Here is a 25,549-nt window from a genome sequence, read left to right as displayed (position 1 = left end):
CAAGCTTGGAGAGGTATGCCCACCGCTGAGCCTAACTGAGATCCAAATTCAGACGGGATGCAAGGGAAAAGTTTACCTAAAGTGGTTAGCATTGTGACACAGATGTACAATGAGAAAGAGAAGAGAGAGAGAGAAAGAAGGAATTAAGCGATTGTTGTTATATATGAAGGGAAACCTGCTTTAAAAATGACTCCTTGTTTCTTGCAGCCTCTTTTAATTATCTAGGCAAAGAAACAATTAAGTTTAAACATTTGGCTACAGACACTTTGTTAAATTTATTAAAGAGAAATAAGGAATTCTACTGAAACTTAATTGGTTAACTGCATAAAAGAATAAAATCTATACATTGTAAATTTGTAAAACCTGCACCCTAAGGGTTAAATGTGTCTTCCAAGAAAACTAATTATTGTTTTAAAGAAATCCAAGCCCAGAAACTTCACTGTTTTTCTGTTCAAAGCTGAGTTGATAGCACTTTTGGCTTGCTTTCAGATCCAAGGTTGTGTGTGTCTGCAAACTGCCTGTCTGTTCTGGAAAAGGGGAGCATGTCCCCCATAAGTAAGCCTGTAACATTGTATATAATTCTTTTCAGGAAAAGAAAACCTTTTTGCTTGCTTAAATATTAACTAGCAAGGGTCTTGTTTTAAGAAAAAGTTTCTGTGGCAGTAAATTATTTGAAGCTTCACACATTAAAGAAAAAAAAGGCCTGGTCTGCAGTACAAGAAGGAAACTAAGGCATGTCATCTTTAAATTAATAATTGAACAATGAAGTAATTTACTCAAACCCTCTGAAGCTACTGTGCAAAACAAAAGCATACCGTTAGGTAACAGCAGGCTAATCAAAAATTAGCAAAGAACATTGGTAAAGAAAAAGTATTCTAAAATATAATGCACAACCCCAATGTGGGTAGAAATATTTTCTTTGTCTTTCAAATTATCAAAAAGCACTAATATTAGCTGAAAAGTAACTGAAGAAAAAAAAAAGCCATGGTTCTGTGTCATGACATAAGTTTGTGTTCTGTGTTCTATCCAAATTTGTCTTGTGTGTCCTAATTGTGATATATGTATTTCAAACATTGTTGTGTGTACAATATTGTTGTTTTAATGAAAGAATAATTTAAATCCCTTAAATAATTGTAACTTTGTGCTTTACACAGATGGTTTTTGCTTTTATAATTCTAGTGGAGGTTTAGTATCAGACTATGCAGTTTGTACTGTATGGAATGTAGAGGAATCTGCTCCTCTACCTGCTGTTTTTTTCCTTCTCTCCTATGATCACCAGCTCCTTTGCCATCTCTTTCGGAACTGGCCCTCCTGAAAGACCAAGCCCCAGAATCGGGAAAGCAGGAGTGGAGACTGGCAGGGTGCACCTTGCACCCAGACCACTACTGGTGCAGCAGCTCTGATGGCCACATTGTTGCCCCAGTGGTCTTGCTACCTCACCTTGCCTCCGTGCTCCATAGATTGTCGCACATTGGCAAAGGTAAAACAAAATTGGTTTGCTCCCAAATTCTCCCAGGCAGCCAAAGATTACGGTCTGGCTTGCCCTGTCTGCCAAGCCCACAATGTGGGTAAACCTGTAAAGACAGTTCCGGCAACCAGACCTCCGCCTTTGGGACCATGGCTGAATTTACAAATGGACTTTATTCAATTGCCTAAATGTCAATCTTTTGAATATGTGTTGGTTATTGTTTGCTTGTTTTTAAGATGGGTAAAAGCTTATTCCCTGCAGGAAAGCTGATGCCATCACAGTGGCAAAGAAACTTCTAAATCATTACATCCCATCATGAGGAATACATTTTGTGATTTCCAGTGATAAAGGTACCCACTTTACTGGACAAATTGTTTAAAAACTGGCAAAGTACTACTCTATCAGACAAGCACCGCACTGCGCATGACACCTGGAGAGCTCAGGAGCAGGAAAGAAATGAAACGGGATTTTAAAGAACAAACTTGCAAAAATATGTAAAGACTTTGGCTTAACATAGGTAGAAGCACTCCCGATTGCCCTAACGAGCATGAGAGTGACTCCTAATCGGAAAACTGGACTCAGTCCACATGAAATTGCATGTGGCCGACCTATGAAATTGTTAAGCAGCCAAAAAATTGACCTGGCTGATGCAACACTTATTAAAGAAAGCATAGTCAAGTATTGTCAGGAAATTATGAGGTGTGTACAGTCTTATCATTCTCAGGTTAAGGACGCCTTCCAGGAGGTCCTGACTGTGCCGTGCCATAAACTACAACCAGAAGATTAGGTTTGCGTGAAGGTTCACCAGTGGAAGACTGCCCTGGAACCCAGGTGAAAGGGTCTGACCACCCATACTGCTGTAAAGTGTGAGGAATTGTCCGCCTGGATTCACGCCTCCCACCGCTAACCGGTTCCAGTGCCTACACAAGTTGGCCCCAACAAAGAGCACTGCAGACCTGGTACCAGAAACCCAGGTCCAGAAGTAGACGGGGATCAGCGCAGGCCTGGTACCGGCAATCCAGGCCCAGAGACAGACGACGTCGGACTTCAAGGGATCCACGCACGTTCACCCCACTGTGAACCGGGTGAACCAGAAGCAGACGACATCTGTGCCCAGGACAAATAGACTGCTACCCCTTTGGGCGACCTGAAGCTTCAACTTCGACTGAGGAAACCTTAGACTGGTGGTGTCCTTTCCCGGAAGGAAGGCCTCGTTTTCTGACCTGGGTTCTTATGTTTTTACTTTTATTATTTGTTATCTTTCTCTTTTGGTGGTATGGGATGTAAAGGCTGTAGAAACTAACAGCTCTAACACCTTTGTTCATCTTGCATATGAGCTGAAAGCTCGAATGCCAGAATTACATAATACATCATGTTGGGTGTGTTCCCTAGTCCCAGTGGATAGTCAAAGAGGGTTGCTTATAGTTCTCATTTCCCTTTGTGCAATGAACATGACATGGACCCCATCTTAGAAGGATTCCTCAGGAAATCTAAACATTACTTGGGAAAAGACTGAGATTAAAAATAGAGGATTCCTGAATGTATGGAAAAACCCGGACATTGGTGCCTATTAAAAAGGTAGTCTACTGATTCTGGTATGCTTGTCGGAATCAGTCAGTGCACTTGACATTTCCCATGTCGGGTCTGCTTATACTCTAACTGAAGATAAATACCAAATTATCAATGGTACAGCTGACTTTCTGATCCCTAGGTGGATGAAAGTAAATATATCGTCCTGCGTACCTTCCTTCACACACACCCATTATAACTGCTCCTCTCTAAATTGTACTCAGCGCTCTCCTGGACCTAGAAACAAGTCTCTCTGTTTATGCTCTTATCCGAATGGTCCAACCCTACCCATTGGACCAGTAGGATGGAGTCTGTGGAACCAACCCTTATTTAGAGTGTACTGAGTGTGCGATAACAAAGCATATTTGACCCTTCCTCCTTCATGGAGTGGATCCTTCTACTTGGCCTAGTTGGAGCCACCTGTTGTTTACCGCCCTCATCTCCCCACTGGAAAGATTAGGAATATAAAGGACGCTGAGACAGATGCTAAAGAATCTCGCCCTCTTACTTGGCGGGCTGTGAATGATTGGACAGGTGTTTGTGCAGCATTTCCCAATGCTTGTGGAGGGGCCTTTTATCGAATAGGAGAAGGAGTAATGAGGCTTCAAGGAATCTTGGAAATAATGGCTAATACCACTGCTGATGCTTTAACTGATCTGGCTACCGAGCAGAAAAAGATTCGGCAGATAGTTCTCCAGAATCGCTTAGCACTAGACATTCTACTGGCCTCTCAAGGAGGAACATGCGCCTTGATAGGACAAGAGTGTTGTGTGTATATTCCCGACGTTTATAACGCCACTTGGGAAAGAGCGCATCATCTTATGCAGGTAGCAAAAGATCATGGAGGAAAGAAAGGGAATTCTTGGTGGAGCGACCTGTTTAGCTGGTTTCCAAATGTCGGTGGTTGGCTCCATAACTTACTTCGTAGCGCTGTCATTGTTATTTGTGGTTTAGTAGTTCTCTATGTCCTAATTCGTTGTGGATGTTGGATAGGCACTAAGGTGTGTTCCACCAAGTAGTAAGTTGTTACAATGTGTCCCAAGAGTCCCTTCACGGTACTCTAGGGACAAAGGGGGGACTGTTAGGCCCTAGAAAAACAGGCCTAGTGCAGTTATGCTAAAGCAAATGTAACAAAGGTTTCTGGGTAGTCCCTGGGCAGAACTGGAGATAGGTTCAAGCAGGGACGCACCCTACACGCTTGCTCAAGTTGGCAAAATGAGATAAGCAAGAAGCTGCATTTTTGTACCTGCTGTGATGAGGAACAGTTTGTTTTGAGAACTGATAAGAAGACTCCCTGTTTCTGCTCTCCCCGTTTGTTCTAAACTCCCCGTTTATGTTCTCCTTTGGCCATAACAAACTGTCTCCTTGTTGCCCAGTACCTGTCTTTTGGGCTGATAAGAAATTGCTGATGCATTATGAATTGCTTAAGGCCATGATGTGTAGTTGGCCAGGTATGCATGGGTATTAGAGGTTTCTAACTGATAAAGGGGGGGTTGGCTGCTTGGGCGAATAGTCTATGACGCGACGGAACTGTCTATATAAGCCTACCTGTAAACGAAATCGGAGCTGGTTCACTTTGGAGACGGGCCGCTCTCTATTGTAAGTGCGCACCATTCAATAAAGAGCTTGTGATTGGATCTTGCTGGTGTTGCCTGTCTCTTTGCGGTCAGACAACGAACAGAGGCCGTCCGGGTTCGAGTCCCTGACAAGTTCAATTTGCTAGTAAAACCAGATGCATACTTAAAATGATGAGCAACATCAGAGAAAATTATGCTGCTGAGTTAAAGTTGCCATTCTCTTTTTATCTTCACATCTATAGCACAGGCACTCAAGAGTCTTCAGATGATCATAGGTGCCATGGGCTGCAGTGCTTGGTCAGAAGAGGATGAGCAAATGAGTGAATCCCAGAAAAGTGCAACTAAAAGTGAAAACAGCAACTGGTGCCTAATTACAGCCTTGTGAACCTCAGAACAGTACATCTAAATTACAAATCTAACTTTGCACCAACAGCTGATTTAGTTTTATACTCTAGGAAAAAATACAACACACGTCATGTCATGAGATAAGCAAGAGTATGAAAATGTTCTGAATCTTGTTCTGGCTCTCTCTTCTCATGGGTACACAGTTTATTCTGTGTGTTGTGACTATTTCCGTCTATCTGTATAGGTCCTAGCATCATGATGAGTCAGGTCAGCAATCCTTGTCACGGATGTCAGACAGGGGCACATTAAAAGGCTTTCTGGTCCCTTCTGCCCCCATGTGCTGGTGGAGTACAGAGTGAAATATACAAGCTTACTTGTCAGTGTAACTTGCCTCTGCTTGCAGGTGGCATAGAGCAGAAAAATTAAATTGAAATGATCTGGTTCATTTTCCTTTGTGACTCTGCTCCAAAACTGAATGAGGTATCAGTAAGGAGAGGAGAAAAAAAAACTAGTAAGGAGAGAAGCAGAGAGGCGGGGATGGGGTAAGAGCAAGGATTAGCAACTGAAGAAGTAGGAGGGGAGCAAAATAAATGAGTAGCAAAAAAAGGAGAGCAATATTAGAGACCCTTCACTGCTTGTCAATAAAGCTTTGACTGAAGAAGGTGGACCTGATTTCAGTAATTCAGTTGCATGTCTGGCCACTAGAACAAAAATAACTGCTGAACTCTGATTCATACACAAATAGATTGAGGAGCAGTTTCACTCCACTTTCACTGGTCATTTGAGAAATTCTGCATCTTTCAGAAAGACTTTAAATGCTACAAGCAAGAGCTGTGGATACTATATACCCTGCGGCTTTGGTGATCAATCAAAAAATTAATAGGTAAATCACGCACACTCACAAACTTCAATTAAGCTTCACTAGCTGACTAGTTCACTACTTATTTTTCTGTTCTCATCAGGCTTTGTGGATATCTTTAATTGTCTAGTACAGACTTTTTATGCCATTTCATCCAAGTCTTTCCCACTTCTGCCTTCGGGTACATTTTATTTTCTTTTGGACACCATTTATAAAACAAAACTGCACACCTTGTTTAATTTATATCCAGCACTTTGTCTCCACACTTCTTGGAATGTGAATTCAGAGAAAGAATGTGCAAATACTCCTTTGAAAGCCATGTCAGCCTAAAATCCCCAACAGGCTGGCATTGGCCACTCCTGACACCGAGACCTTTGTCAATAAGGAGAATCCGATTCTCAACACCAAATTTTTAAGAAGCTAGTCTTGATCACCACCAGAGTAGGCGTCTCTAATTTGCTTTAATTGTATTAATGCAACAAGAGAATAAATTAAGATAAAAGTGTAATAGAAAAAGGCAGATTGTGCTGCTGGAGGTTTCAGTTTCATCATTGGATAAAAAATTAATGTCCTTTTCTCTTGTGGCTGTTCTTAACCCAGGAAATTTTCTGAAAAAAGTAGGATCCTATCTCCAGGGTCCTGTTCAAATTCTAGCTTGGGTTACTACATTGCATCTTGTTATATTTTTCATGTGATTTCAACTGGATACACCATCATTCCTTACTTCCTGTTCCCAGACTCCCAGTATTGTTAAACAACTGTTATATTCTCACTGAGAGGCAGCTACATTTAGTGGTGGCTGTGTATGTGTCAGTGTGTCTGTGTGCATGTGAATGTCAACATAAATCTACACATACACACACGGACAGCAGAGTATCAGTTACAGCCTCACTTCACAGTAAGGAACAGCCATAACTCAGAAGAGGTGATTATTACCTAATAACTCATGGGCACGTTCTATCATAGGTCCAGTGAAATTAGAGGCAGGAAAGACATACAAAGTCGTCCTCAGCTGACCTCTGGATTTGTAGGGCCCTGTGCAAACTCAGATGTGCACAGTAAAGCAAGATTTCAGTTACTTTCATTGAATGCAGCTGCTGCACATCTCTACCCTTTTGAGTGTCAGTGGTGGGCTCTGTCTACACTGGTGGGTTCTTGCGCAAGAACATTTTGTGCAAGGGTTCTTATGCAACAACTCTTGGCAAGAACACATCCACACAGCTATGTGCTTTTGTGCAAGAGCATCCATGGCAGTGTAGGTGCTCTCTTGCGCAAGAAAGCTCTGATGGCCATTTTAGCCATATGGCTTTCTTGCACAAGAAACCCCTGCCACGCGTCCACACTGCCCTCTTGCGCACGAGAGCTTACACTTGTTAGATAAGAGCGTAGCCCTTGTGCGAGAACCCCTCTCTTACCATGCTTTACTGTAAATCTTCTTGCGCAAGAGCAAGCAGGCAGTGTGGATGCTCTGCGGAAGAACGGCCATTCTTACGCAAGAACCCGCCGGTGCAGACATAGCCCTGGTGTATAAAATGGGACTTAAGCTCTTTTAAACCAGATAAATGATAAAGTGGCCATTCTCCATCTATCTCCATGCATGCTCAAGGATGGTCTCTCCAGAACACAAGCCAGGGCAGATGTCCTTTATTGAGGGCCACCCCCAGGAACTGCTGAAATGGAAAGCCAGGTGATCTGGAATTGGAGAGGATAAGACATGCAGGTAAAACACATGGAAGGAAGCACACTGTACCTGCTTGTTGAAATATCCTCAAAGGGGTAAAGGATCTCTCCATTGTTACAAATCTCGCAGATGAAGCCCTTTTGGCTACAAAGGCTGCAGCTGTAGACATGAGAGGTAGCAAACTTTATTACCTTCCCCAAGAAAGGAGCCAACTTTCCTTCAATTACCTGGAAGAAGACAAACGATGACATTAACAAACCTATAAAGGAACAGGATTCCTTGAAACACTTAAAGGTTTATCTCATTTGCACTAACATAGGCAAGGAACTACTCTCAGCCAGCTGAAATAATCTGAGGGTAACTCTTAGTCATAGCTACATGAAAACCATAAGTATGGTAAAAGTAATATTAATGGTCCAACTAGTGCTGAGCTGAATTGACAATGATGACAAGTGGGGGCTAGATCCAGGGAAGCCAGGGACTATATCTGGTTCCCGGGCCTGAGGTTCCCCACCTCTATCCTAGAGCGCTTTAATGCAGTGCTGTTTGAAATGGTATCACATTGAAACCCAATGGAGAACTTTTAGTGTGCATTAGCAGTCACACAGACCCAGTCATGCACAATGAATAGTGCCTTTAGAAATCAAACCTTACAGTGTGCATTATGCCACTCTAGACAGGCTTAAGAAAAGAGATTCATTCTTTTATATAAATACAAATGCAAAAAGATCTGTGCCAGCTCAGAAAACTACCCTAAATGCTTTTCCTTCACTGCTATTTTTTATTCAGATTGTTTGGCCCAAATGCCAATGCTATTTTATTATCCTATCTTCACTCAATTAAAAAAAACAACAACTCTGCACTCAAGTCTATTTTTTTCTTCTGAAAAAATGGAGGTTTCTACTTCTACCAGAGGTGACTTTTTGATATGTAACCATTTTAATATTGTGTTTATTTTTTTCTACAACCAGATGAATTCTAAAATAAATTATTCAAAGAAAACTGCAGTTTCCCCATAAGTGTCTAGCTCTCAAATCAAAAAGTCCCACATCAGTCTACTATCAGACAATAGTATAGGCAATCAGAAGTGATTTGCACTCACATACCAGTGTGAAAAACCTGTGTAATGCAGATTAAGCATCTAGCCACAGCACGCCTCTACATTTCTGACTCAATGACCATGTCTCAAGAAGGGTGCTATTCAGGCAAACACTTTTTCAGATAAAATTTCATTAATCTGAAGAAATTCTGCTAGGGTAAGGAATTAATGAACAAAGCATAGGGCCCCCATATCATACTTTCCTCCCTTCTCTTCCCATGGTGCGAATGACAGCCTGCTGGATTACTGGTAGAAATGCGTCATAGGATTAGATGCTGACCTACAGTTAAAAGGATAGTAACAATAGTTCTTCAAAGGATTATGCGCAAGATGCTTCTACCCTTCCCAGCTTTCAAATAAAGGATCATATCTGAACACATGCCTACCTTGCCAGATTTGGCTCATATAGAAATTAAATACATTTTGCCCATTGGTTTTAAATTACACAATTTCATACCTGTTGAGTTTCACTTGAAATATCAGGTTAGTGCAAAGCCATTGTGACCAAGCTATAGCTCAAATCAAAGCATATAAATACAAATTCCAGTAGCATTCTTCATCTACGTGTGCATCTAATGTTATTTCTAAAGGTCCATTCTATCCCATCACCCAACTGACACTGCCATAGCTGGGAGAATGCAAGCAGGAAAGGAACTTAATGGATGCCACTGAGTGGAAGTGTCCTTTCCTTGCCAAAGTTCGGCACTGTGAGAACATCTGTGAGAACAGGAAGCAGCAATGTTATTGCTAGCATTACAGATAGGACATCCGCTCATGTTAAAGGGGAAAATGATGTTCCTATTGCATCCTAGCATCGGAAGAGCCCGTATGCTGGAACATAAACAATTCCGAAAGGTCATGGCATGTAACAGAGCACGAAGTCTTGGTTTAAGATGCTGACATTGCTAACCTTAGAGCAGATCCCAACCCAAGAAGCAACATGTTAATATGGGAGAGTTAGAAATAAAGTAAGAGCTTTTGCTTTGAAATTCAAGAGTAAATGAGGATCAAAAGTCCAAATTAAGCCAGGAAGGGGCGTGGAAGTTGACCAACATCCAAGAAAGATGGATGAGAAACAGCAGCAGTGTTGCTTAAACAATTTGGCCATAGGTGTCTGGTAGCCTTCCCAAACTGCCAAGCATGGCCACGCCCACACTCCACCCCAGAATGTCTGCTGTAGTCACTCTGGTGGCATGTTGGTGCCACCAGCACCCATCCTCCCCGTAATCCTGGCCAGGGAGGCTGGAACTGTGCAGCCTCCTCCCTCCCCCGGTGTTCCAGGAGCGGCGTGGCGTGGTCTCCTCCCTCCCCCAGTGCTCCAGGAGCCACGTGATGCAGCCTCCTCCCTTCCCCCACTGCTCTGGGAGCTGCGTGGCACGGTTTCCTCCATCCCCCAGTGTTCCAGGGGCCGGGGAGGCTGAGGCATGTACACATGCCCCTTTGCATCACTTCCCCTCCCTATGGGAGGGGAGGACTCAGCAGAGAGGGTGGCACTGTAGGTGGGGCTGGAGGCCTGCCTCCCCCAACCCCAGATGCATCAACCTCCCATAGTTTTGCCCAGAGTTTCAAAGACTGCTTGTGATTTCAGGATGTCTCGTGATTTTTTGGGTCCCAACATGAATCGCCTTAATGGGCCCTGATTTGCTAGTTGGGCGCTGAGCACGGCAGAAAGTCAGGCCTCTCAAGTTGGGCACTGAGCAGCGGGGGTGCCCTGACTCACCAGTTGCTTGGCCATAAAAGCATCATTAGAACCAAAAGATTAAGGGGACTGACTAAATGGGGGCGGGAATAACTGTGTATAGTTGAAGGATTATTGTTTAATTATTAAAACAAAAAGAAATCAGGTCTGCCTCTGAACACAAATAATCTCTGAGGAGAAAGCAAGGTCCGAGTGTTGCCTTTGTCATTTGAAGAACACTTCTCAGGAATTCATTCACTCCCTGCTTCCTCCCCTTCCCACCCTCTTCATGCCCATGGAAATGCTTCAATTTCTGCACCTGGAAGCGTTAACTCTCCAGGGGTACGTCTAGACTACAGGGTTTTGTCGACCGAAGTTTTGTCAACAGATACTGTCGACAAAACGTCTGTCGCCATAGAGCGTCTAGACACATTCAGTTTTGTCGACAAAGCAAGCTGCTTTGTCAACAAAACCCTGTAGTCTAGATGCAACCCTACAGGCAATAACACCTTCTGTTGACAGAACTCTGTCGACAGAAGGTGTTATGCCTCGTAAAATGAGGTTTACCAGCGTCGACAGAACTCAGCGGTAGTGTAGACGCAGGTATAGTTTTGTCGACAAAAGTCCACTTTTGTCAACAAAACTCAGTAGTCTAGACACACCCCAGGAGTGGCAGAAAGCCCCAAAGGAAAGGCTCTTCCAACACTGACACATAAAATGCACGTACAAAGCTTCAGCAAAGGCAATAGCTTGTAGGCATTTTTCAAACAGGAAGGTGTGGATAATATTGCAGGTCCTGACAGCACATGCCTCAAGTTAACCCTTACTTTACTAAAGCGGCGAGGAGTCCTGTGGCACTTTATAGACTAACTGAAGTGTAGGAGCATAAGCTTTCGTGGGCAAAGACCCACTTCGTCAGATGCATGTAGTGGAAATTTCCAGAGGCAGGGATAAATATGCAGGCCAGGATCAGGCTGGAGATGACGAGGTGGATCCAATCAAGGAGGATGAGGCCCACTTCTAGTAGCTGATCTGGAGGTGTGAATACCAAGAGAGCAGAAGCTGCTTTTGTAGTTAGCAAGCCATTCACAGTCTTTGTTTAATCCAGAGTTGATTGTGTCAAACTTGAAGATGAACTGTAGCTCAGCAGTTTCTCTTTGAAGTCTGGTCCTGAAGTTTTTTTGCTGCAGGATGGCTACCTTTAGATCTGCAATTGTGTGTCCAGGAGGACTGCAGTGTTCCCCTACAGGTTTTTGTATGTTGCCATTCCTAATATCAGATCTGTGTCCATTGATTCTTTTACGTAGGGACTCTCCAGTTTGGCCGATGTATATAGCAGTGGGGCATTGTTGGCACATGATGGCATATATTACGTTGGAATTCACACCTCCAGATCAGCTACTAGAAGTGGGCCTCATCTTCCTTGATTGGATCCACCTGGTCATCTCCAGCCTGATCCTGGCCTGCATATTTATACCTACCTCTGGAAATTTCCACTACATGCATCTGACGAAGTGGGTCTGACGGTCTATTGGTTTCATGCTCGTTACCTACAAGACCACAAGTCTGGTTCCCTGGGAGGGATGCATCTTGGTGCTGGCCCTGTAGGACACTTGCCACAGTGCCAAGAAGGGTTCGAGTGGTTTTTAACTACACCAGTGCTCAATGAGGAGGAGATACCTGCCCAAGTGTCAGAGCCTGGAAGGTTTTGGAATGGAGTTACATGCTTTGGTTGGACCTACTCCTGGAGGTTTCCTCACATGACAATCTTTAATTAAAGCTCAATCTTTAATTCCTGGAGACTCCAGGCCACCCTACTCTGGAAGAGAAAAGCCTTGGGGGGCATGGAGAGGGGCACTACTTGCTACATCTGTACAACAGATAAAACCAGTGCCCCCCACCTCCTGAGCGCAGCCATCCAAGTGCACAGAGCACATCTCCAGCCTTGAATAGAAACAGCTGCAATATTAAAGGAACTGGCCCATGAAACTGCAAGTCCATTAGCAATATTTTTTACTTAATCTCTAAACTCAGGGGCTGTGTCTACACTGGCACAAGAACACTGACGTTCTAATGTATAAAGTCAGGGCTTCTTGCGCAAATACTCTGACGCTCCCGCTCAGGGATAAGCCCCCTTGTGCAACTGTTCTTGCGCAAGAGGCCAGTGTAGACAGGCAACATGAATTTCTTGCGCAAGAAAGCCTGATGTTTAAAATGGCCATTGGAGCTTTCTTGCGCAAGAGAGTGTCTACACTGGCACGGATGCTCTTGCGCAAAAGCACATCTTTTGCACAAAGGAACATGCCAGTGTAGACGCTCTCTTACTCAAATACTCTAATGCAAAAACTTTTGCGTTAAAGAGTATTTGTGCAAAATCTTGCCAATGCAGACGTAGCCAGGGGTTGTACCATTTGAGTGGAGAGATAATATAGTTTCTATTTTTAAGAAAGGGAAAAAAAGTGACCCGGGTAACTACAGGCCTGTTAGTTTGACATCTGTAGTATGCAAAGTCTTGGAAAAAAATTTGAAGGAGAAAGTAGTTAGGGACATTGAGGTTAATGGCAATTGGGACAAATTTTAACATGGTTTTACAAAAGGTAGATCGTGCCAAACCAAACTGATCTCCTTTTTTGAGAAAGTAACAGATTTTTTAGATAAAGGAAATGCAGTGGATCTAATCTACTTCGATATCAGTAAGGCATTTGATACAGTACCACATGGGGAATTATTGTTTAAATTGGAAAAGATGGGGATCAATATGAAAACAGAGGTGGATAAAGAACTGGTTAAAGGGGAGACTACAGCAACTCATACTGAAAGGTGAACTGTCAGGCTGGAGAGAGGTTACTAGCGGAGTTCCTCAGGGATCAGTTCTGGGACCATTATTATTTAATCTTTTTAATACTGACCTTGGTACTAAAAGTGGGAGTGCGCTAATAAAGTTTGCGGATGACACAAAGTTGGGAGGTATTACCAATTCAGAAAAAGATCGGGATATCATACAGGAAGATCTGGATGATCTTGTAAATTTGAGTTCTAGTAATAGGATGAAATTTAGTAGTGAGAAGTGTAAGGTTATATATTTAGGGATTAATAACAAGAATTTTAGTTATAAGCTGGGGACACATCAGTTGGAAGTAACAGAAGAGGAGAAGGACATCGGAGTCCTGGTTGATCACAGGATGACTATGAACCACCAATGTGACATGGCCGTGAAAAAGGCTAATACGGTTTTGGGATGCATTAGGCAAGGTATTTACAGTAGAGATAAGGAAGTGTTAGTGCCGTTATATAAGGCATTGGTGAGACCCCATTTGGAATACTGTGTGCAGTTCTGGTCTCCCATTTTTAAGAAGGATGAATTCAAACTGGAACAGGTACAAAGAAGGGCCACTAGGATGATCCAAGGAATGGAAAACCTGTCTTATGAAAGGAGACTCAAGGAACTTGGCTTGTTTACCTTAAACAAAAGAAGGCGGAGGGGAGATATGATTGCTCTCTTTAAATATATTAGAGGGATAAATGCCAGGGAGGGAGAGGAATTATTTAAGCTCAATACCGAGGTGGACACAAGAACAAATGGATTTAAGTTGGCTATTGGGAAGTTTAGACTCGAAATTAGATGAAGGTTTCTAACCATCAGAGGAGTGACGTTCTGACACAGCCTTCCAAGGGAAGTAGTGGGGGCAAAAAACCTATCTGGCTTCAAGATTAAGCTAGATGGGTTTATGAAGGGGATGGTTTGATGAGGTAACAATTAAGTGACCTTTCACTATCAGGGTAAATAGGTCAATGGAGGGATGATAGGAGTTACTATAGAGAACTCTTTTCTGGGTGTCTGGTTGGTGAGTCTTGCCCACATGCTCAGGGTTTAGCTGATCGCCATATTTGGGGTCGGGAAGGAATTTTCCTCCAGGGTAGATTGGAAGAGGCCCTGGAGGTTTTTCGCCTTCCTCTGTAGCATGGGGTACAGATCACAGCTGGAGGATTCTCTGCATCTTGGGGTCTTTAAACCATCATTTGAAGACTTCAATATCTGAGATATAGGTGAGAGGATTATTCTAGGAGGGGTGGGTGAGATTCTGTGGCCTGCACTGTGCAGAGGGTCAGACTAGATGATCATAATGGTCCCTTCTGACCTTAAAGTCGATGAGTCTATGAGCTCCTCGGGGCCAGCCATGCAGCTGGCCAGGCAAATGGAACGTCCTGTTCTCCAGAGTGTGTCTGGTCTCTGGGTCAGTGCACTGGTGAGTGTGAGCGTGAGCTCTTCCTGCTTGGCCACAGTAAGGTAGGAGATGGCAACAATGAGCTGGGACACCTTCTTGCAGACTGAGCCAAACGTACAATTATGTTAAAAAAGAGACGAGAGAGCAAGAGCCTCACTTGGTCTCTCACAAGTACGGCTCGAGTGCAGCTGTTTATTACTTGTGATGCACAGGGAATTTGCAAGATTCTGTTCACATGCTGGAACCACTATGGGATTGGGAAAAAGTGCACATAATCTACCTATTTCAGCCCGCCCCTTCCACTCTGCTATGACCAACCTACACCAATTACACCCACTGCAAGGAAAAGCACAATAGCGACGTGAAAAAGAAGGTGTGAGGGAGGGCACATGTTCCCAAATGCATCATTAATCCATCTAACTGAATAATCAAGCTCTTTAAAATAGCAAATTGTACCCTACTGAAAGGCACGCAGACACCACAGTGATGGGTGTGGTATACGAACCTTACCAGAAGGGTGGCAGGCAGCGGAAGGGATTCCTCATGTTGCACAGAGTACTTGCCATGGGCTCATTTATTCCATTACAGTAATGTGGCCATGGCTGGTAATTTTTGGTTTCTATGTTTAGAAAAAGAAATGGGGCCTCCTGATTTCAGAAGAGACAGAAAATCTTGCTAAAATATATTAGTAAACCTTAAAGCCACATGCCACTTACTGGAGCAGGAGAACCTGATGTTTCAAATCATCACATTCCTCATAATAATAATTATTTGCTTTAAGGTAGCACTTAGCTGAGATCAGTGCCTTATAGGGCTGTATAACAATATCAGAACATAATGGAAAAGGGTTTAAAATCTCCCAAATAATTTTAACCAAATGACAGCCATTGCTGGGGTATAAGGTCTACTTCACCTGGAGTGGGGATCACAGACTGCACGTGAAGGGAAAGTCTGTCTTTTAACTCAAATTCTGCAGAACGTTAAGAAATGTGCTGGAGGAATGTTTAAAAACTATTTCCCTGTTGCACTTTCCTCACCAGAAATAAATCCTTACACTCATGATGTAGAGTCCTCCCAGTCATGAAATGTTGGGTTCTGGCATGCTGCAGTTCCATCAAAGTGCCTCAGATAGTCAATCCCAAAATGATTTTGGAGACAGAGCCAGTTTTTCATAGCTATCCGAAAATTGGTCCCAGCACAGTACAGCATCCTCCTCAGCAATTAGAAGAGTAATGGGATGTCACTGGACATCACATGAGCACCTGCAGAGTTACACCTTGATTTGCTGTGTACTAACATTCTACACGGACAAGCTCTAATTTGCAAAATTTGTGCTGCTTTTTGTGCCAAGCACATGGCACTTGTTTCCCATCTCAGAATGGACAAACAAATTGTCCTCGGTGACTTTTAAACACATAAACCACTTGAGCAAAGTCAAGGTATTATGAAAATATGCAACTCAAGCACTTCTCTCTTCTCCTCTGCAGTCTAAGTTTTATAAAACCAGGAGGATACTGAAGACAAAGCGGAGCAAGGGGTATTGTTCAATCTGAAATCCATTTGGACATCAAATTAACGTGAACATGAATGGCAACATGCACTTGTTCAAAGCTTTGCTGTTTGTCAGTAAAACCGCAGCCCTTGATGACTGTGCTTCTATGGCACAAATTAGATTGGTTTTTGTTTTCTTGTCTTGTCCTTTTAAACAAATATATTTAATAACTATTGCCCTGCCCAATTTCATGGAATGCCCTTTGGCTACAGACTGTTAGTCTGTTGTAATTCAGATTCTTAATTTAAACAGAGAAACGCAACTCAAGAGCCCTTTGCAGACACTGATGTGGAATTACTCACCTCCTAGTCTCACTGAAATCAAACTGGCTGCTTGTGTGAGTAAATGCTTGCCCATGTGAATGAAAGTTGCACAATCCAACCCCCCCCCCAAAAGCAGAAACACCGTGTTGCAATACATTTTCTAATATTAAAAATTAACTAAGAGACTAAATGGCTTACCTGAAACGTAGCGGGGCACTTCGCCTCTAGATCACTGGTTTAAACCCAGCCCAAGTTGCCAATGGCTAAAAGTCTGACTGTCTGATGAGCTGTTGGTAGCCTCAGTTCAGTTCCTCCTGAACACACTTTCCAGTATGAACAGACAATGCACCTGGCATCCTTCCATTAGCAACCTCAACAGAGAGCCCAAGGATCAAATGGCCAAGATGGAGTCTGAGTTACCCTCCCACTCAGATCACTTTATTCAGCAGACAGGTACTCATACAAGTGTGAACCATTGGAAACAAGAAGTGGACAAAGCTTGCAAGCGGCAACCACAAAACTCCATGAAGAAAGCAGACAAAACTTACAAAGCTGAACAGTTTGTCTCTCAAAACCTAGACATATGTAATCTAGACATAGCCGTAGTGTCTTTTTTCAACACATACTGGCCCAGATTTTTAAAAGCTATGTAGATGTCGCTCTGCTTGGCGTTGTAATGCCTCACTAATTTAGGAGCCAAAATCCCATTTTAAAAGGGATTTAGGCACTAGCCATTTAGGTTCCTAAATCAGTAAGGCACTACAACACTGAGCACAGCAACACCTACATAGCTTTCCAAGTGTGGGCTACTGTCACTATGGCATACTTGTAGCACTAGATGTTTAGCTTCCTGACCCAATAAAACATGCAAGGGAAGCCAAGTCTGACACTCTCAGAAGTGTGACTGCAAAACTGAGCACTCCAGGGTTAAGTATTTCTAAAGAGGTGAGAACATAGTAAAAACTCAGAGACTTGGTATCGCTGCTGCTGCCAGACAGTCTAAATTTGCCAAATGCCTGTGACCCCACCCTTGTAAATCAGCTTGTTAATCATTATCATCACAGACTGATAAAGCTGTTTTATAAGCCAACGCAGTAACATTAACTCTGCAGGAGCTGGCATATTTCCCTGAAGATAACATTTATGAGGAGGCACTCACTTTGGAAACACTGGTTCGCTTCATAAATCTCTTCTGGAGCTTGGGATAATCTACTCCACTGCTCCCTCCATTGGATTTCCGTGTTGACACAAGGGAGGCAGAGAAAGGATGGGGAAGCGGTATGTAATCCCTAGCACATCTAGAATTACAGATTCAAACTTCGGCAGCCTTGTCACAGCCCTTCATCCCTTTGAAACAATATTTATGATTATTTATCAAGGCCAAGAATACACCTGTTGCTGTACAATACACCAACAGAGACAGTTTTTGCTCTGAGGGGCTTATTCAGTGGAAGAGGCAGACACAAAAAGGACAAGAAGCACTGGGAAACCAGAAGTGGTGTCAAACATTTTAACCTCAAGCATCATCCTTAGTTATACAATGGAATGGTGGAAAAGCCCTTTCAATACTGTGGATTAGTGTCTGCCGGACTCATGAAAGAGGTAAGCCTCAAGAAGGAAACTCACAGAGCCTCCAATGATTTAACAGGGTTTCTATTCCCCACATCTAAATCAATTCCTGCCTACTCCCCTGGATGTTTCCCTCACACCACTCGAATCAACACAATCTACTGCATATTGAGCCTTGGTCAGATTATGTATTATAGCCAAATATGCAAGGTAGGGGAAACTATACCCTGGCTGGGAAGTATTAGATGTAGTAGAACAGGGAAAAAGGAGGAAAGAGGATCTTGTGGCTAAGACACTGGGCTGGGATTCAGGAGAGGGAGATGCAATTCCCAACTCTGTCACTAACTCTGTTGTGTCACCCTTGTCACTTGCTCCCCAACATCAGTTTTATTCTGTGTCAATATCCCCTGCTTTCGCCCACCTTACATATTGAAACTGTAACTAGTTCGTACGTGGTTTGGCTTTCCATAGGTGCACTGGACAGTGCCTTATGCAAGGAGCCTGGAAATTAGCCCACATTAGGTGCTTCTATAATACAAATAAATTGAGAAAACAAAGAGGTGTCATGCATGTCTTTGGGAGCCGTGTCCCTACTCTGTAACATGGCTGAACTGAACCCATGATAACAGCTGCCTTCAGCAGCTTGTAGAAATAAAATATTGCCAACAAAGGAAGCAAAAACGTATGATTTAGGTTGATAATACAGTAGCTGTCATTAGAGGACTAGAGGACATCTAATGAAATGAATGGGTAGCAGGCTTCAAACTAATAACAGAAAGTTCTTCTTCACAAAGCAAATAGTCAACCTGTGGAACTCCTTGCCGCAGGAGGCTGTGAAGGCTAGAACTATAACAGAGTAAAGAGAAGTTAGATAAAGTCATGGAGGTTGGGTCCATGGAGTGGTATTAGCCAAGGGGTAGAAATGGTGTCCCTGGCTTCTGTTTGTGAAGGCTGGAGATGGATGGCACGAGACAAATGGCTTGGTCATTGTCTTCGGTCCATCCCCTCCAGGGTACCTAGTGTGGGCTGCTGTCAGCAGACAGGCTACTGGGCTAGATGAACCTTTGGTCTGACCCAGTACGGCCGTTCTTATGTTCTTAGCTCAGGGCTCAGGGTCGGGGATCTCACTGGATCACCTTGATTTTCATGCAACCTGTTCCTGGGTTAGCATGTGGCCTTTGGTGGCCAGGCTGGCAGCTATCCTGCCCTAGACGGCCACTTTCCTGTGCCTAGTGTGGAGGTCATGGATGTTGGAGGCCTCCCCCCAAACCTGGATGAGGTCCACGATCTCCGCACTAGACCAGGCGGGCGCCCGCCTCTTGCGGCCCCGGGCAGGCTCCTGGGAGCCACCAACCTGGTCCTGGGAAGAGGCGGAGGGCTGGGTGGCAGCGGGTGGCTGGCTCGTGCCGTGCCAGGTGCAGGGTCTGCTGGCTGGGTGCTGGCAGGCTTGCACCTGGCACGGGCACCGTAGCCAGACCATGCCCCTTTAAGGGCTCTGGGGCCGGGAGGGGGGCAGACGAGTTTCTCTGGTTGTGCTCAGAGTGGCCACCAGGGCAAGCTGGGGAGGGCTAGCCTCCTACTAGTTCGAATTAAGTGGCTACAGAGCCCTTAATTCGAACTACTTAATTCGAACTAGGCGTTAGTCCTCGTAGAATGAGGTTTACCTAATTCGAATTAAGCGCTCCGCTAGTTCGAATTAAATTCGAACTAGAGGTTTGCTAGTGTAGCGCCTATGAAAGTTAATTCGAACTAACGGCTGTTAGTTCGAATTAACTTTGTAGTGTAAACATACCCTGAGAGACTTAATCACTAGTGAGGCAAGGTGACTGTTTTGGAGGGTGAGCTGACAGCAGATCATTTCATTTCTGTGGTCATGCACTTGTCTATGTGTGTGTCTGTTTATGTGCTGTACATACGCACACATGCTATGCAGACAGGTACCACATATAATAATGTGGTGCAATTAAAGGGGCTTGGAGACAACTGCGCCACTTAAGAATGACAATGCCAGAGATGATATTGAGAGCATCCCTAGCACTGCTTATGCTGAGGAAGTGACACATGTAAAGAAAAACTATTTTATGAAGTTAGGAGAGTTCTTGTTTTGTTTTTGTGTGTGTGTGTTTGAAGCCCTGTTTGTATCCCTTTACTTGTAAAGTTACCACTGGTCCTATTGTGCAGTATCAGAAAAAGCCATAAGCACATAGTCATACACTATACCAGCAAAAGCTCAAGTTCCCTAGTGCAACTGCACATCTACTAAATGTTTTTGCCAGCATGGCTACATCAACAAGGATTATATCTCCTTGTACCCCTCACCAATAGAGGTAGGGCAGAAAAAGTCTGTGGTTTATGGATTGCAAATCTTATAAAAAAAATTTGTTTTACAGTTAATACATTAAGTGGAAAAGGAGATTGTCTCTCCTAGGTTTTTAAAATCACTAAGCACCAACCACATCCCATTTCTCAATAACTGCACTAGATTAAAATGGCCAGATGGAACATGTTGAAATTCTGAATGAACACAAACTGTGAGGAAATAAATAATTATAGTTCACCATTTCCTCTGATCCTGGAAACCATACTGCATTTAGGAAGAGAGACGGACATGACAGAAAAACTGGCATTTTTGGCAAAATATTTGAGATTGTTAGAAAAGTGAACTGGCCCTGAAAGCATTTGTATTGCTCCTCAAAAGTGCTTCTAGCTCTGTCATCACAAGACACTGGAGCTTAGATCAGGTGACAAAGGCTTCAATTACATTTTTTCACATTTTTAGTTATCGCATTTATAAAACATTTCAACAACAACTTAGGAGTTGCCATACCAGACCAGACCAGTTGTTCACCTAGTCCAGTATCCTATTTCAAACAGTGGCTGTTACCAGATGTTTCAGAGGAAGATGAAAGAAACCCCTCCATAAAAGATATTCTCCCCACAGGAGAAACTACTTCTGAATACTCATCAGTTAGCCGTGTGGTTACTAAATACAGCTTTCTTTAATTTAACTGGACACCGTCTTTACTTCCTGGGCCCATTGTGCTTTGAGCAGAAATTTCACTGAGCTGTTTGTAATGACATCTTTGGTCTTTTTCCCAAATGGTTGCAGGTAATATAGAAACCAGCACTAAGTGTAAGTAGTGAGAACTGCATCAACTGTCATAAGACCTATATCTGCTAAAAATCACCACCACCACATTTCAGGTCAATATTTGCCACTTACTATCAGCATTTCCCCTTGTCTCAGTCTTTAATTGGCTGGAATAGCCCTGGCTGAAGTAGCTAACGGAGATTTAGTGATGTTTTAATAGAGATTGCTCTCAGGGGCTTATGAAGCCAGTGATGGCTAGTGTGGAACACTACCAAAGCCAATGGGGCAGAAGAGGTGAGCTGTCACACTTTGTTTTTCTGCTTGTTAAATCTAAATGCTCTTAATTGGTTGTCTTGCCTATGAATGCCTGTGCGAACAATGAAGAAGATACCAGGGTTGGGGAGAGGCTAAGAATACATGCTGTCCAAGCTCCCATAGCTGGGCTAAGCTGGCTGTAAGTCTGGGCATAGTTAACTGAGGCACTGTTTTTCTGTGAAAACTTTGATTTAAAAAAAATCCTTCTCTGAATAAAGAACAGCACCTGCTTTCTCTGGTTGACGGGCAGGCCTGCCAGGTTGCTCACATTAGTGCTGTGTGTCTGTGAATCAGCAAATTGCTACCATGGCACTGTCCCATTAGGCTCTTGGCAGCTTTCCAAAACATATTACTTTGCTGTTTGTCTTCTTTGGCTAAGCCCTCCCCTCCCTACTCCATCACCCCAGCAGTGAAGGCCCCCGGACCATTAACTAATTACTAATAGCAGAAGCCTGGGCTGTCACATGGGTGTCATTTGTAAAGCCACATGTGTCAAAAAACCTCAAATGGCTGAGAACTTAAAAGCTGGTCAGTAATGGACAGCAAATCCCAGGGGGGATTAATCCTGGTGATACTTTAAACAAGAAGAGCTCTCAGGCAGGCTTGTCGCTGTTTCCCTCATTTCACACTGACTCACCAGACATTCTGGGCTCCAGGGTGGAGTTTGGGTTACTGTGTGTGATGGATTTGTATAGGTGTGTGTGTGTGTGTGTCCTGGGACATGTGTGTTGATCTTTGCAATTGGTGAATGAGGAACTGTGTGTTCGGGGTTAACATGTGTGCTGACTCTGGTGTCATGTGAGTGGTTGTGTTGATTTGTGCTTGGTGGGTGGGGTTGTGTTGATTTGTGTGGGTGGAAGATGGACACACAGAGTGGCAGTTGGGCTAAGTAACTTGCATTCTACATGAGACAGAAGGGCGGAGGAGGGTTAAAGCAACTCCTAAATGTAAGACAATTAGCAGGGGAGGAATAAAAAATAGGGAAAATATACAGGAATTTAAAAAATACACTAGTAGCCCGGTGACAGCAACAATGGCAGTGTAGACCAACAGGGGCTAGACCGTCTCTAAGGGTTCGAGTGCTGCTCTGTTAGCTCCATTCTAACTCTATTAGCTCCTCCTGTCAAGACTGCACTTTGACAGAAATAGGCAACCGGATACAAAGGTTACAGCTAGAATAAAAGATAAATCCAATGTAAGCACCCCAGCAGAAACAGGAATTGAATTACAGTGCCTCTATGATAAACGTGGGGAGCTGAGAGGTAGTGGGATTGTAAATACAAATAAACCCAAAGAAGTGTGCTGGAAGGAACTGCTAAATAAATGGATGCATTGTGACTCCTACCCATCCCCACGCCCACAGGGACTTTGCTAAGATGCTGATTGTTTATAAATCTCTACAACCAACATTAGGAACTGATTAAGCAGCTTGCAAGGCACAGGGGGCTAATAGACTGGCCCACCAGGGAGACTGCCACTTCTGATTTAAGCAGCTTGTTATTTCAGGGTTTGATTATGAAAGAAGAGACAGCAGCAAATCCTGAAAAGCCATGAAAGCAGTTTTATGTTGAATGACTCCAATCCCACAACTTCACCAGCTCACAAACTCCTTGCTTTAGCTTTGGATCTCCAAGTATTTGCTGTCACGCAAAACTTGGATTCTCCCATTTCACCTCAATGCTTATTGCAAAACTAATTCTTGTCCTCCCATGTGTCCCAGGCTGAAATATGGGCAATATGTCCCAGGCTGTTTAACTTGCTCAGCATAGACTGATATAAAGAACTGTATTATTGAGACATATCTGGTTAATTATTGATGGCTACCGTAACCCAAGGTAGCCACTGATTTTAGGTCATATGTCTGATTAATTTAATTATTATTGCGTATGTCAGGATTTTTTGTATCATACCCAAGTAGCCCTGGGCACTGAGCAGCACTCCACTGTGCTAAGTGCTATACAAACGCTGAACAAAAATACAATTCCTGCCTTAAATCAATGTAAACATGATATATCACACTAACAGGGTAAGCTGCTTGGGGGATTACTCCTATATGTTCAAGCAATTTCTCCTTTCCTTTGGACAAAGTGAGCACAATGGAGTGAAATACCAAAACAAAAACTAAACATTCTGATGACCATGCTGAAGAAGAAAAGGTAAGAAATGCAAAGTTAAAATGAGAAAAACCTCAATTCAAAACCCCTCTGGCACTTTATGTGATGCTCAAAATCTATCCCTGAATTCAGGTTTTGAAAAAGTCTCTGAGAGGGAAGTTTCAAAAATGCCTAATCTGTTATCTCTACATTTCAGTGAGGGGTATGATTTTGTGCTGCTGAGGTTATATCAGTAGAATGCCCAGTGTGGACACAGTGACAGGGTAGAAAGATATGTTAGACCAGGGATAAGTAATAAGGAAAAGCCCTCCTGCCGTAGGACATAAACAAACTACTAGCTGGTGGGGCTCGGGAAAAAGTGTTGCCTTCAGATGTGTTTGGTGACAGATACTCACAAGTCCTTAACTACACTACAGGGGCTATAGCAGTGTAGCCACCCCAGCATCTCCCCATATGTAGCTGCATTCTCCAGAGATGGAAGGGATTTTTCTTTTGTTGTAAGGACTCCATCTCCCTAAGCAATGGAAGGTGGATGGAAGCATTTTTTGCCAACCAAGCTACATCCAGGCCACCGCCAGAAGGGGTGGGGGGCTACAGTAGTAGCAGCGGCTGTGGCTAAGGCCTGAGCCCCTTTGAATTGCAATGGCAGCACCAGACTGCCACCCAATGCTCCACATGTCTCTGAGGGCGGGGGAGAGGGGTCATGCAGCATTAAGGGCTGACTGCCTCAGCCCTGTCCTTTCTGCCCTCAGCCCCACCCCTTCTGGAGGCGAGGAGCTGGGTCCCTGCATCTACTGCTGAGGTGAGGTTGGCATAGCTACAATGACCAGGAGTGCAAGCAAAATAGCTATGCCAATCGAAATTTTACATGCAGCTCAAGTCTAACCTATCCAACACTCCAGTGCAGACAAGGTGGAGATGTACTTTAAGCAGGTGTGAACTGAAGACGCTCCCTTCAGCTTCAATTCAAACTAGACAGCTACTAGATAGGCTAGCCCTGCTCTGTGGGGGCAATAACATGGCAACAGTTTGCCAGGGTCAGTTCTTGGGCAATGGCAGCAGCAAGAAGTGGTGTCCCAGTCTGCCACTTCCCACTGTGCTCGCCAGTATCTATGGTCGTGCAGGTAGGGCCCCAGCAGGAGCTAACCCTGGTGGACCGGATCTGGCCTGTGGGCTGGTATTTGCCCACCCCTGGCTTGGAGCTAACTATGGAGTTTCTCACCATCCTTACTGATATTTGCTAACTTGCTAATACACCTCAATTTTTCAGTGGAGCAAGATAAACAGGGCATCTGCCAAGGTTTCCATTCCACCTGTTTAAAGATGCAATACATACTTCCTTTTGGTTACACACCCACACACCCTAAGGACTAACTTAGGCCATGCTCCACCTACATTGCTACAGTGGCACAGGCAGCTGCACTTTTGTAGCGCAACAGTGTGACACTCACTAGAGCCACAGGAGAGCTCTCCCATTGCTGTAGCGAACCCACCTCCCTAAGGGGATGTAGTTAGGCTGACGGAAGACTTCCTACTGCAGTGTACATTGGGATTAGCTCAGCGTAGCTACCTCTCTCCCAACTACCAGTGTGCATTTTTCACAGTCCCGAGAGATGTGGCTGTGCTGATGTAAGTTTCCAGTGTAGAACAGCCCTTATTTTGTGTGGGCCAAACCCTCCTGTCTTGATTCAGGAAGAAGGAGTTTTCCTTGTATAAGGATTGCAGAGAGTTGTTCTTGATTCCAGGATGTGTAGGCCATGATTTTTATACAAATAAGAAACCTCTAAGAAACTGGGATGTGTAGCTAACTGCTATAACAGTGGAGAAAGTGTGTCGTTGTTGTCCACATATTCCCTTTCTGGTTGGGTCAGCCACGGATAAACCAGGCCGTCAGGTGGAGAGAGCTGAGATTCGGGTGAACCATGGTCCCTCCGTCCCAAGGTTGGGTCAGGAGATCCCAAGCTGGCGGGAGCATTATAGGCTCCTTGCTGAACATGTCTACCAATATATGGAACTAGAATTGTCTGGGCCACCGAGGGGCTATCAGGATGACTGTGAACCTGAGGGTCTTGACCCTGGTCAGAACCCTGGGAATTAGGGGAAACAGAGAGAAAGCATAGAGGATGCCCACTGGCCATGTTAC

At 43.9% G+C, this 25,549-nt stretch overlaps 1 protein-coding gene and 1 long non-coding RNA gene across 11 annotated transcripts in view; one reads left to right on the top strand and one right to left on the bottom strand.

Annotated features, from left to right (window-relative positions):
* PLEKHM3 (pleckstrin homology domain containing M3) overlaps positions 1 to 25,549 on the bottom strand; it is a 173,681-nt gene that overhangs the window by 65,409 nt on the left and 82,723 nt on the right. For 9 of the 10 annotated variants that reach the window (XR_012905414.2, XM_089779897.1, XM_025187732.3 and 6 more), the window contains one exon: positions 7,569 to 7,726. The exons of the other annotated variant lie outside the window; for it this stretch is intronic. Coding sequence is in view for 8 of the 9 variants with exons in the window: in XM_089779897.1 (XP_089636023.1) it covers positions 7,569 to 7,726 (158 nt within the window). In the remaining variant the exon portion in view is untranslated. The remainder of the gene's footprint in view (positions 1 to 7,568; positions 7,727 to 25,549) is intronic. 10 annotated transcript variants of the gene reach the window in all.
* Positions 17,783 to 25,549, top strand: part of LOC149524100 (uncharacterized) — a 31,539-nt gene continuing 23,772 nt past the window's right edge. Inside the window, exon 1 of the long non-coding RNA XR_016350114.1 lies at positions 17,783 to 17,919. This is a non-coding gene — a long non-coding RNA (uncharacterized LOC149524100). The remainder of the gene's footprint in view (positions 17,920 to 25,549) is intronic.

Source organism: Pelodiscus sinensis, chromosome 7 (assembly GCF_052426305.1).
Source record: "Pelodiscus sinensis isolate ZL-2025 chromosome 7, ASM5242630v1, whole genome shotgun sequence".
Lineage (NCBI taxonomy): Eukaryota > Metazoa > Chordata > Testudines > Trionychidae > Pelodiscus > Pelodiscus sinensis.
This window is presented reverse-complemented; position numbering and strand designations above follow the sequence as displayed.